The sequence below is a fragment of the Podarcis gaigeae genome (genome assembly GCF_964106915.1).
Source record: "Podarcis gaigeae genome assembly, chromosome: 6".
NCBI lineage: Eukaryota > Metazoa > Chordata > Lepidosauria > Squamata > Lacertidae > Podarcis > Podarcis gaigeae.
Window position 1 is genome coordinate 62,410,981 of NC_139682.1, and position 13,630 is coordinate 62,424,610.

A 13,630-nucleotide genomic window follows, 5' to 3' on the forward strand; every position below is an offset into this window, starting at 1 on the left:
GGGTTTTAATTTCAAAAGAGGGGAGAGGTCTTCTGAAACAAGGCGGCGATAGCTTCTTAGTTTTGTTAGCTCAAGATCGCCTAACTTCCTGTTTCTGCATCTCCCTCGCACGCACGTAGTTTATGAGTACTGCTGTTCACCTCAGGCAAAGGGCCAAACTACACTATACGTGAGAGGCTTCACGTATTGGGTTTTTTAAAAAAATTAAAAGCAGAGGTGGGGAGGTCGCGCAGGGTCGGTCTGTGGCGCGCTAGGAGGGGAGAATTTAACCTTTCCCGCCATGTCTTCGACGAAAAGCTTGTCTCCCCACCCCCAAAACTGCTATCCCTAGTTGGGTGAGCAAATGCTCGGGACGAAACTAGACGTGATGTCAAATGATCCCTGATCGGACCTTCGCGCGTTTTTTTTGTTTTTTTTAAAGACCAATGGCCGTGAAGGTAGGAGAGTATTGATCGGGTCCTGGCGGGGGAGGCGGTTCACTCTCTTCTCACGTATCTTCCACATTTAGTACCCTCCTTGTCCCTCATGGGGTGGGGGGGGGGGAAGGAGAGGCAGACTTTAACATGTCATTGGATGCATATGCATTTCTATTTTCATGACACGAAATTCGTCCCGCCGACATTTTTTTAAACAATGTACGCTTTGAAATACGTAAACGTTATCGAAAGGGAGGGGGGAGGAGGAAAATAAAACCAGTGTGGGGAGCACAAGCTTTGGCTTTCACTGGCTAAGCTCCGTTGCCGGCTTGAACCGCAAGAAGCTTCTCGGGGTTGTTTTTTTCATTTTGGCGGGTCCACTTTTGAGTTTCTGTCAGCCCGGGGAAGTTGCGTCATGCCCCTTGCTTTGGCTAGCAGCGAGTGAATATGTGTGAATAACAAACTACCGGGGGCGGGGAGAGAGAAAAGGCGTTATGAACACGGCGCCCCCCCCCCCCCTTCTCAGAGGGACCAGAGGAAACCGTTTATACGGTTGGGAGGCGAGGCAACGTCTCCCCCGCCCCAAGGCCCCGCTCTGAGGTAAGAGGCTGGGAGAGCGGGCGCTCGAGTCTCGTGACTCCGCCGAGCCGCTCGCGCTCGCCGAGAGAAAGGAGGAGGGGCGGCAGCAGCGGCGCGGGCGCGCCCACCTCGTTTGCGCGGTGACGTTGGCTCCTCTTCCTCCCCCTGGTGGCTCCCCGCTTCCTCCTCCCCACCACTACTGCCTCACAGAGACCGTGACCCGTCGCCTCCTCCTCCTCCTCTGCTGCTGCTGCCCTTCCGTGCCGTTTCCTCCTCTCTTCGCCGCGGCGGCGATGTGACTCCCCTCTACTGGCTCGGCCCGCCCCAGCTGCGCGGCGAACATGGCGGAGGTGAGCGAGAGCCGCGGGCGGCGGCGGCGGCGAGGGGGATGGAAAGGGAGGGAAGGAGGGCGGCGGGTAGAAACGGGGAGGAAGAGGAGGAGGCCGGAGGGGAGAGTCTAGTCGGGGCCCGGCCGGGAACTTGTTGCGCGGCCGCTGCCTGCCCGCCTCTGTGCTTTCGCTTCCCACAAGTTAAGTTCCAGGGGCGGGAAAGGAGGGAGGTCCCGAGACGGGCCTGGCGTGCTGGGTGGGGAACTTGCCGCCTCCCCACCCGGCCCACCGAGGTCCGTGAGGGCGCACCGGCCCTTCTGGAACTTGGGAGGATGGCTGGGTGCGGGGAGAGTTGGGAGTGAGGACCGGTAGGAGAGGAAATGTTGTTGTCGTCTCTCTTTAGGGTGGGGGAAGAAGAGGGTCGTTTACTATGATAGGGGTGGGGAGAGAGAAGCAGCTTTTCCTGCTCGGGGCCGTCAGGATTCGCCCCTCCCCAATTACGACCTCCCTTGCTTTCTACAGAAGCGGGGTGGGGGGAGAAGGGATGTTCTTGGGGAATTAAGAAAGCTTTGTTTATCTTTAGGAAGACGCATTATGTTGAATTCCGCCCCCCGCCCCCACGAAAAAACCCACCTCCAAATCTTTTATTGGTAGGAGATTTCAGTCGTGTCTCTTCGGAAACAGAGTTGCTCTTTCCCCCCTTTAAAGGGAGAGGCTGTATGCACTTTGACTAGCATTGTTCTGGCACATTACGTTGTAAAAAAATCTAAATTGGGCTGCAATATGATGTATTATCATCCACAGCACTCTTGCATTCACAGTCCTCCTCAGTCTGAGCAGCTGTAAGTGGTTTTTAGCTCAAGCTCCCTCACTACAACACTATGTGGCTAAGAGATGAGATTTTGCCCCAAACCTCTGAATGCAATATCCCATGGGATCCCACAACTAATAATAAAAATGTTTGGGGAGTGTCCTTGCTTCAAGCAGTAGTATACGGTGCTGAAATCTGACGACCTTTTGGTTAATAAAAGTTTGAAGTTCTTTGATTTCATGGCAAACTCTTTAAATCAGGCTTGTAAATAACAGTTCACCTAGGCCTAGTTTAGGGGTTTATCCAGGAAGTGATGCAATTTATATTGTGCCCCCACCAAGCACCTAAAAAAGTGAAGCTCCCTGTTGAAGCAGTGGCATAATTCATATGATCTCTTCTCCACCCTATCCCCTTTTAGCTTTCTTATAGGGAAGAATCTTGTAAATTGGAGAGTTATCACTGTTGGCCGTTGCGTGGTTTCCCTGAGACACATGTATCTGTAGCTATGCAATGGAGTTAAAAGGGACACATCTGCTACTCCACCCCATATATTGCATTGCTTCTTACACCTTGGTCTCCTTAAGTAAATATCACTTCTTGGTGACAGGCTTTATAACATTTTCCCATTGAATTTATTTGTGTTATTGGGTACTTTGCTGTTAGAGTGGTTTATGAATGATTTTAAAAAACATAACAAAGCAATAAAAGCAATTATAACAATGAATAAGAATGGAGCAATATCTTAGTAGTTGTGTACAACATGGGCGGGGGGTGGGTTTTCTACCTAGCGCCAAAAAGGCCATAAGATTTGATGCTAAATAAAGCAAGTTTCTTTCGGAAAAGCATGTCAGACCTGGGGCACCACTTCTGAAAAGGCTACAAACAGGTAGATGTGAGTACATGGACTAATCAAAACTACTGTAAGCTACTAACTTTGATGGATTTATTTGTAAGGCTGCTTTTAATGAAGCAACATTTATTTTATTTAAATATCAAAATCAGGAAGGTCAACTTTTCTAGATCACTTGGTCATTTTTTGTTGTAGAGATGGTGCTTCTTTCCTAGTTTTGATTGTGAGAAGGTGTTACATTTCAATATGTATTCTGCCCTATCAAAATTAACACTTTGTATGGAAACCTCATTTTGCCGTAACTATGTCTACACTTTTAGATGCATTTTCATAGGCTTAATTTCCATTTCATTTTTTGTAGTAAAGAGGCGTGAGGAGTTACAGTTCTTTCACTTTCTGTTGCCAGTATGTCACAATCCAAGCTTGTATGTTCAGTGTAGGCTGTATATTTATGAAGATGAAATGTAGATAAATTTCATTAGTCAGTTGAAAATATGAGTGTAAGTGCTATATTCAAGTGGAAAACTTCCAGCACACTTGAGTGTGAGAGCTAAAGTTCCAAAATTGGCCGGGACATATTTGCATCATTTTGGTATTGGCAGTACACTGTTGCCATATGCATTGGCATTATATTGCTGCTTTAGTAACATGAGGAATTGCCATTTCAGAGTAATATATAAAGTTATCAAAGTTCATGGTGGCATGTGCTTTTGTCTATACTTTGTGGACTGTTGTGTTCATATCACTATTGAAAATGGAATTTTGAGGATACATTGTAATCTGAGGAGAGTTCATGTAAACTCTGCACATTTTAAGACAAAATCCTTTTGCTGGCATATTTGCCTCCAGTGGCTATTGCTTTAAGACATTTTTGGGGATTTTTGTTACACCTTGTCCTCTGTGGTAGGAAACAAGCTAATGTAGGAATACAAAATAATGTACAAAGGTTAGTGACTTTGGATAAAAGCACAGTAATGCACTTTGGAAATCAGCATTTTGTTATATTGCTCTAGTCATGAATAGTGAGTTCTGCAACAAAATGTTGCAGTGTATCATTGAAGCTTAGCAGAAATGATAGAGACCATCCTTCAGAAGTTCAGAATATTCCATTTCTCCAGCACTTCCCATTTCTGTTTCTTTTCTAGTCAAGAGTCAGTGTCACATTGCTCAGTTCTCACAGGAGTAATTCGTTGAGGCATTTGCCCCCCTTTAAGTATTTATTCTTAAATTTGTACTTCTGCAGACCTTGGGATTCCCCTGAATGTACCCTTCTGTCTCTCAGTGACCCCATGTTGTCTTTAATCCTGCTCATTCACCTCCTGAGTTTGTTATTAGAGTGAGTGATTGCACTTGCTGGTGGAAAGCTGTTTCTGAAACAATTTATATCAGTAGTAAGTCCTGGGTCATACTAGCATACTTACAGGTGTAGTGGACCAACTTGAAGTGGCCTGGGCTTTGCCACAGGTGAGAGAAATATATCACCATGGTTAAACTGTACCTTTTCCCTCCTCAAACTGTGCATGAATTTCAGTTACATTTTTACTGTATTCTTCCTCATGTTTTTTTGACATTTGTTAATATATTTTGAGAGGTAATATAAAGATAAAATGTTTGAAGTGCATTTATTTGTTTTTGGTATAGTTAGCATTTGAAAACTTGCACATGGCTTTTGTTCAGTAGAAGGGAAGTTAAAAGACTGAATTTAGTGGAAAGCATATTAGTGTGGGAGCAGCTTTGTTTGTGGGACATAACTGATGGCAGTGCTCAGAAATCCCAAGTAGTCACCATGTAATTATATCCTTGGAAACAACATAATTTAGGATACGTGTGCTTGATCTTAACCCCTCCCCTCCCCCTCCCCAGTCATATGGACTATAAATAATTTGCAAATAAAAGGAGTACTTTTTGCCATTGTAAAAGTACTGGCTAGAGAATTTGGATTTGAGAATTGGCAGTTCCGGACTCAAATACCCATTCAGCTGTGAAGCTTCCTGGGTGGTTTTGATCAAGATGCATTTCCCAAGGCTAAAACACTGCTCAGAGTTCTTTCAAGGAAGGACAGGATACAAATGTAGCAAGGAAATAAACAAAAATTGCCATGTCAAGAAAGTCTGCACGTAGTCATAGATCATTATTTCCTTATTCAAGGGATAATGCAAAATTTAACTCAAGTATGCATTTGTTGTTGTTGTTTAGTCATTTAGTCGTGTCCAGCTCTTCGTGACCCCATGGACCAGAGTTTTTTGCAAATTGATCTTTTTGGGGGGCGGGAATTAAAAATAATCACAACTTGAGTTAATTTGTAACCAGAACAATATAAATATGCATCTAGGCCAGATGTCACATAATTTACTTTAGCTTCTGCAACAAAGCAAATAAATTTTTGTTAATTTTATACTTTTAAGCTCTTAGGCAAAATATCTTTCATGATAAATACTGACTAGGAAATAACTGACCTTACAACTCTCTGTCTTTGGATTAGCTCTAGACTAAATTAGTTGAAATTAGGTCCTGTTAAAATCAACAGGATTTGTTAAGGAGCAATGCTAACTCCCCACTTGAACCAGTGAGGCTTTACAGAATGATAAGGCTACCATTGCATCCACAAACCTGCTGCACTTGGAGAATCTCACCAATGGCACTTCTGCACACTTTACGCTTGTTGATTGGAAGGGGGAGCTCTGTGCCAATGGCGTGGTATATTTCCACAAATGGTGGTTAACTAGAGGCCAGTGGAGGCTGGCAAGGTTAGGTGCACAGACCCCTCTGTCCAGTTCAATGTAAACCCAAGATCCACTGAGGTGATTAGATTTCTAGCTGAGCTGGATGAGGCTAGGTTCAGCCAAGGCTATGCTGGCTGACATTCCTCTGCCAGGCTCAGGCTGATTGAGCTAGCAGTAGTCCACCTCTTGAACAGAGTTTGGAAAAGGAGTAACTTAGACCATGTTAACAAGTAAGTTTGGCTGGCTTCCTATAGTTAGGATTGTTCTGTAAGTCTTTTCAGCTGACTTCACTAAATTAGAAAGAATTTTAACATTGAATGGACAGTGATTTCCATTTTTAAAAATCAGCATCCTTTACTTTAAAATAATAAATGCACCTGCACGAGAACTTTCCCCCCCAAATTTTTTTATTGGTTTTTACAATATTAACGACAAACCAAAACACAGAACAAACAAAACATAACAAACATAAATCATACCCTTATTGAAAATAGCAGTTACTGACTTTGTAAAACGACTTCCTCGTTTTCCCTTAGTTGAATTTCATTGTATATCCTTATAACGGTTTTCCAAATCCCAATTTTGATTCCCTTTAAATTAAACATTAACATCTTTAATTCTTCTCCTTCTTGTATTAAACATATTATTTTATCAGTTAACATAAATACAATCCTAAGCCCAATAAGTATCTGGAAGCTATTTCCAGTTAATTTAGCTTAACAAATTTAGCTAAATAATCATTAAATTTCTTCCATTCTGCGTGGTGTTCCTCCTCCTTCTGGTCTTGGACTCTTCCGGTTAGATTGGCTAGCTCTTACTATTAGAAAGGCATTTTTAAGGTTTCAATATGACTTTTGGAACGCTACATGGTTCTATCTTCTTGAGTGTACAGGGACAGTCAGCTTAATATCACGTATAAGTAAAGGTAAAGAATAAATCTTTTCCTAAGGTGGTGGTTCATTACCTTGGACAATCATAATATGGAGAACTTGAAAGTGCTGGCGTGGCTGCACTGTTGTGAAGGAATTAGATAACTGTGTTGTCCTGCAAAAGCTTGTAGTTTGTGGAGTTTTTTGCCTGAGGATGAGGTAAATTACTATTAATCTGAGTGCACCCTGACAGGCAATGCAAAGGAGAGGGAAATGGTCTTTGCTTGAATTGAGTCTACTTTGCAGCAAAGCAGCTTTCTGTAGATTATACCTTCAGTAGATGTGCAGCCTATTAACTGTATCTGAGCACTGATATTGATATAACTTCATAATGAAAACTGAGGTGGCGGAACAGTGTCTGCATTTTTCACCCTTTGGTGTGCTTTAGTTAGAGTGATGTGTAAAATAGACCAACAAGCAAAATTGTACATGGATTCACAGCTACAGACAGAAACTGATTGAAGGGTCATTCCATGCCAAATCACCTGATTTTAATACTTGACCATGCTCTCATGACTCAGATTTTCTTCAAAAAAAATTATTTATGTGTAGATACCTATGAGATAGAGGGACGCGGGTGGCGCTGTGGTCTAAAACACTGAGCCTAGGGCTTGGCAATCGGAAAGTTGGTGGTTCGAATCCCCGCGCAAACCATAACTAAGACGTGTATCATACTTGTTTTGTAGAATGGGCTAACCACGTACTTGTTATGTTTTAAAAATAAGAAGGTTGTTTTTTGTGGTTATAAAATAAATTGATTTTGAAGTAATTTTTTTACCCAAAAAAAATTACTTTTTTTGAACAAGTTTAAAGTCTCTTTAAGCCTGAAATAACTCACACATTCACGAGAATAGTTAAAATTGTACAATCTTATGTTACAGTGTCATCTGATATATTTTAAAAATTAAGTTTTATTGATTATTTAATAAAAAATACAATTTTAACTACTGTTAATTTATCTAGTAAATTGAAACAATCCATTCCCTGCTAAAATACGGATAAGGTACTTGACTAAAATAATCCAGACTGCTTCTTCCTTATCTGTGTAATGTAACTTCAGAGCTGAAAATGCCTCAGTGTGACCTGCACTTGTCAATGAGGCATAGCGAAGATGAGGAACTTGGTGCCTCCGCATGTTGTTGGACTACAGCTCCATGATCCCAAACCATTAGGCCTTGCTGTCTGGGGTTCATATGTTGGAAGTCCAACAATATCAGGAGGGCCAAATGTTATTCACTGCTGATATGTAGAGATCTCTGGTTAGTACAGCTGTATATAAGACAGGTGATGGGTAGCTTAGATGTGAGCTGGATGTGTGTCTCCAATGCAGGAGAGCCATAACTGGGATCTTCTTTTTAAAAAATCTAAATTAGAAGCACATACAGCCGCCTTCCAATTGCTGGGTGAAGGGCTCATTGTTTCCCTGTGCCTTCTTCTAATCCAAATCCCACCACCAGCTACTATTTCTATTACCAGGAAAGCAGGCAGCCATAATATGGGAATCTCTGTTTCTCCCCTGGGGAAATAGCAGCTTTGGGTGCATTTAAAGAATAAAAACAGTCCCTATGCCACAGCCCCTATTAAGTTGCCTTCCCCATAACTGTTTATTTTAACATTATAGGAGATAGTGATTAAAGATCTCCAGCCTCTTGTCTAACTTTGGCACTGAATGCCTCATTCAAAAGAGAAAACAGTGATCAAAATTAGCCAGGAACCAGGCACATGCTGCACCTGGCTGTCAGCCACTTGTGACCAAGTGAAGATGCCTGGGTGCCAGGATGGTGCCTGACATCACCATCTGAAGGTGCATGCCTGGGAATCATTGGATCTTAACAGTTTTCACACACTAATACTACATACTGTAGAATTCTATCAGTTATATTTTATCTGCATAATTAGAATGAATTTCAGGAACCAAAATGCTTTTTCTGTGCAACCTGAACAGGAGCGGTGAACAACATTATAGTTAATTGTTGTAGCTTGTTGTACCCCACATCGCTACCCTGCTCAAAGTTATGAAGAATATTCTTACATTATGAACGGTCTGTTTCACCATTAAGAAAAAGAGGTAGACGTAGGCCAATATATACTTTTATATGTGAACTTTTATCAAGTCAACTGGACAATCAAGTGACTTTTCTTAAATTCTCAAAGTTCTTAACCTAGCTCAAGGTTGTCATCTAAACTAGCTAGATGTTTAACTGATAATTACAGTCAGTCCATTTTTTGAAAAATAAGACTTTAGAGCCATCTTTCCCCCAAATGGCAACTAGACATTCCATTTTGGCGACTGTAACCTTGGTTTAAGGAACCATTTGACGCCAAGCAGCCTTGCCCCCCATGCAAGGCTGAGAGCATTTATGCTCTCTGCCTTAATTATTGGGCTCTGGGACTCTAGGAGGCTCTCTCAAGATCTTGTGGGGCTCTCTGAGATGTCGCAAGAGTCTCTCAGAACCCGGTAAGCAAGGCAAAAAGCTCTTCCCACACTGAAAAACAGCTTTAAAGCTCTATGCCTTGCATACATTTCATTTGATTTCAGCTGGCCACCGCGCACATAAAGCTGAGGTTGTGCAAGTTAATGGTGTGAAAGTTGCAAGTTGACTGTATGTTTGTTGTTATTTCTTATATATATTTTTGGTGGAACTTGGTGCTGTGGGCTTCCGTTTGTTTCATCTGTGCAAGCATTGCAGCTTTCCAGATAAAACAATCCCATGTCTCCTCCCCTTGTGTGCTGTTTTGATCCCCTCCAGAGCCAATTGGGGCGTGTTGAACAGGGAACCCTGTTGTGCAAACAGAAGTTCTTGTGCAGGTGAATCCTAATATTTTTATTTTTATGTTATATTGTACACCTTGGGCTCCTTTGGGAACAAGGGTGATCTAGAAAGACAACTAGCAATAAAATAAAATGATTGTTGTGCTGGTAGAGACACAAATGACACTGTTAAGTGTTTGAATTGTTGACTGTAACGTTTGAAAAGCTATTTTTTTAAAAGGAGGGGAGGTCAGTGTTAGAAATTCAGCTATATAAGCTAATCAGCAAATGGCACCTTAAACCTAGGTTACAGTCACCACAATAGAATGTCTTCTCCCCCCCCCCCCCCGCAGATATTGGTGGTGGTGTTTAATTTCATTTCTATGCCACTTTATATTTTAAAGGAAAAAAAACTCAAAACTGTTTACAAGACATTAAAACATCAAATCCAGAATAAAACAAATTCAGGCTTCAAGGAAAATATTTCATATCCTTCTCTGACTGCCATTTTGCTTTCCCCAGTCACCAACCTGGCATCCACAGATCCCCACATGGTTTCAATTCGACCTGCACCAGTCGCAAAACATTCCTGACGTCTGGCTAATTTCTTTCACTGGGTTGGAGATCCATTTAAACACACAGTGTACTGATATTATTTGTCATGTGTCTTGCATGTTGAGCGGCTTACTTTTAAACAATTTCCAATAATAGCTAGGGATGGAAAAAGCTGTGTTGCATTGAGCTGAACATTGCTAGTCTGTATGTTGCAGGAATGCTAAAACACAACCTTGTTTTACTGGACTATCATGATGTAACAACATGTAGTGAGGCATTCATTACTCACATTATGAAATGTGAACGCCCTCACATGGTTGTGGCTTTTTGCACGTATATATGTTCTGCTTTATCAAACTTTAAAAACTAGAAAGTAGAAATGGCATTTGTTAAAAGTTTTCATGTGAAATGATGACAGATTTTTGTGTTTCATTGCTTATACCAAGTAAGATGCAGTTTAGAAATAACTTCCTGTGATGCACATATTTTCAGTTCTTACTGTTTTTATGTTTTAACAAAGGGTAGATGTTATGGTCTTTTGTTACATAGTGTCAGTCTTGTGGTATAGTGTGTTTTCTGTCAGATATTTATTTATTCAAAACGTAAATACTTCTAGGCTGTTACATGGTTGATCGAAATGTTGCAGTGAAAGTCAGAAATATTCAGGTTTATGCTTAATATTTCACAATGTATTGCAAAATATTTGGCAATTGTTCACTGATAACATTTTTCTTTTTTTCTTTCCTTTTTTTTTTGATAGCCTTCTGTTGAGTCTGCAAGCCCAGGTAAAGTTTTATTCTGATATTTACAAAGCTTGGATAGAAAAGTGAGCCCTTTATAACCGACGAGACTTGAATATATTTTATTGTATACACAGTAACTGCTGCAATTAACTATGTTCTATTCTGCAAGAGAATCTGGTCTTGAGGGGATATTCCTACATTTTAATTTTCATCCTCTGCTAAGCAAAACATGGGTGAGCCATGTTGCTCTTACACAGTTGCCATTAACATGCCTTTGAATTTGCACTAGGGCAAAAAATGGCCACCTGTGGTAAAGGTGGTTCAGTGCTTATCTGACATACTTCAGAATCCCATGCATGAATTTGTTAAGAAGGGGGTAAAAGTTTCCACTTTGTCATGGATAAAGTCATGTTCTAGTGCTGGCTGAAATTAGCAACTTGCAGTCTTATACTGGTACTGAGCCCTTTCAGGCATAGTATGATTGGGCCAGGGGTTATCCTTGTTAACAGCTAATTTTGTCCATGTTAACAAATCATTGTATTTCTAAGTCTGACAGCTTCCACTGTTCAAAATAAGGTTGCCAGAATGAAAATCTCTTCTTGCACAGCTAGTGCAGTATTGTTAAAAATGAAGTAGGGGCAAGTCATCAATTTTAACAGCGTTTGTCTGTAGTATTCCCAATTCTGGGGCTCCCCCTGTGCTGATCTGCTAGTCCTTTTTTTGTGGAACTGAATAACCAGGAATCGACACTGGGTTAGACTTAGTACATTATACATGTTGGGCATGGTGAATCAGGGTACTGGGCACTTCCCAAAAACCTGTATGTGGAACAGATAAGATAGTATGACATCTCTTCTCACTGTAGTCCAAAATATAAAATTTTGTGTACTACAGGCTTATTTTCAGTCATGTGCTTAAATAATTTTTTAGTTGCCCTGTTGTTGAAGTGCTTTTATTCTGCACCATCCACTAGGTATTGGCAAGTGCAGAGTTGTATGATTCATGCTCTAGAGTAGGAGGGGGAATTTTTTTGGCCTAGGAGGCCAGACCTTCACAAGTCAACTTTGGCAGGTAGGTGGGATCACCCACCTCACTATCTGATGCCATAATGAAATCAGGTGACTGACCTCTGCCAAAGTTAGTCTATGGAAATGGTGTGTAATAGTTCAAGAGGACTTGTTCTGCCCTGGGTGCAAGGCTTCCCAAATGTCCAGCAACCTGCTGCTTGTTGTTAGGAAGCACTGAGCACACAGTTCGGAATGCATTTTGCACAGTGCTTCCCAGGTGCCTAGTAATCAGGCGCTTAATTATTATTATAATAAAATTATTGAGCATTTGGGGAGTGCTGTGCAAGTGCTTTACAAGGCAAAGAACTTGCAAAAGATTTTGCACAGCACTTCCAAAGTGCCAGCCAGCCAGCTGGTTAGTATTGATTATAGGAAAATATTTGCACTTCCCATCACAAAAACATGAACATTTGATCTTTCCACCTTCTACTCTCAAGCTAAAAATCCAGCAGGAAGCCAACATTATGAGGTCATAGTTTTCTATACATGCACTGCTTTATAGCTTGACTCTGGGAATGAATTAAAAACCTACCTATATCTTACTTTGTTTACACTGGGTAAAGTTATAAGCTACAGTCTTTTACCTAGGGGTAAGTTCTATTTAACTCCCTAGGAATTACTTCTGAATTGTGTATAGGCTTGCACTTATTAGTACCAATGTTCATGCTTTATGATTTTTGAATCTGTAGCCTTCAAATAACACTATTTATTTATTGGTTGACTAATTATTTAGAGATTTGGCTTTTGCAGAAAAGTTTCACTGCTATATTAATCTTGGTTTTAAAATAATTTGCATGTGGTAATAATGATTTTATCACTTAAGTTTACAATGTGATCAACTGTGAGGTTAATCAAATTGTAGGAGGGTCTGCAACATCAGATGACCATGAATTTGACCCAACGGCTGACATGCTGGTTCATGACTTTGATGATGAACGAACTTTAGAAGAGGAAGAAATGATGGAAGGTGAAACAAACTTCAGTTCTGAAATAGAAGATCTTACAAGGGTAAATGCTAGAAAATATTTTTGAACAAAACACTATTTTGTTTGGGAAGTAGTTTTGTCTTGGAAATGGTTTGACATTCTATTACCTGGGAAAAGATGCATTTCTTAGTTAACAGAAGAGTGGTGTTGTGTTAAATGGGCTTTGGGTGAAAGGCATTGGGGTAGGTGTGGGGAACCTGTGGCTCTTCAACTGTTGGACTTCAACCTCAACCAGTATAACCAATGGGTGTTGTAGTCCAGCAATGTCTGGATGGCCTCATGTTCCCTATCCTTGGCACTAGGTGTTTTCAGGGTAGTTCCACCATATTCAGTCTACACCAGTGGTTCCCCTTTAGCTAAGTATTGCAGATCTCTGTTTTTCAAAAGCCAATCAATGGACCCTACTATTGAAAATTTTGACATCTCTGTGGTAGTTTTTGTTATGTGAATGGTGCCATGGACCGTCTGGGTGGGTTACATGGACCCCCTAGGATCCATGGACCACCATTTGGGTACCACTGATCTACATTATATGACCACTTCTCTGCATCATGGGTACTCTGTCCTGATTTAGCAGTATACTTTATCCTCCTCTGTTTATTTTGTTATAGGGATGTCATGTGAGGAACTCATGCTGACTAAATGAAGACTCCCCAAGTGCCTGAGAAACTGTGTAATGGTACTTAAAAGTGCCAGTACCAGGAGGGGAAATAAGCAACTAAGCAAACATTGTTTAGCACCTTTTATATCTTCTGTTGCCCCAGTTCAGTTGCCCTAGAATCAGTTCAGTATGATCCATAGTCATGATCTTTGACAGGAGCTCAAATAAGAGATGTACAAAGTAGAGGTTTCTATAGTGTATATCAAGTACAAAGTTCATAAGGCTGTTC

At 41.1% G+C, this 13,630-nt stretch overlaps 1 protein-coding gene across 4 annotated transcripts in view; it reads left to right on the forward strand.

Annotated features, from left to right (window-relative positions):
- Positions 1–220: 220 nt before the first annotated feature.
- MIER1 (MIER1 transcriptional regulator) overlaps positions 221–13,630 on the forward strand; it is a 37,656-nt gene continuing 24,246 nt past the window's right edge. Inside the window, exons 1-3 of one of the 4 annotated variants that reach the window (XM_083743093.1) lie at positions 221–437; positions 10,705–10,729; positions 12,617–12,762. In XM_083743093.1, the coding sequence (XP_083599219.1) occupies positions 426–437; positions 10,705–10,729; positions 12,617–12,762 (183 nt within the window). In that variant the 5' untranslated portion in view covers positions 221–425. Of the gene's footprint in view, positions 438–471; positions 1,346–10,704; positions 10,730–12,616; positions 12,763–13,630 lie in introns of those variants that run through there. The other 3 variants (XM_083743091.1, XM_083743092.1, XM_083743094.1) reach the window with 3 other exon arrangements.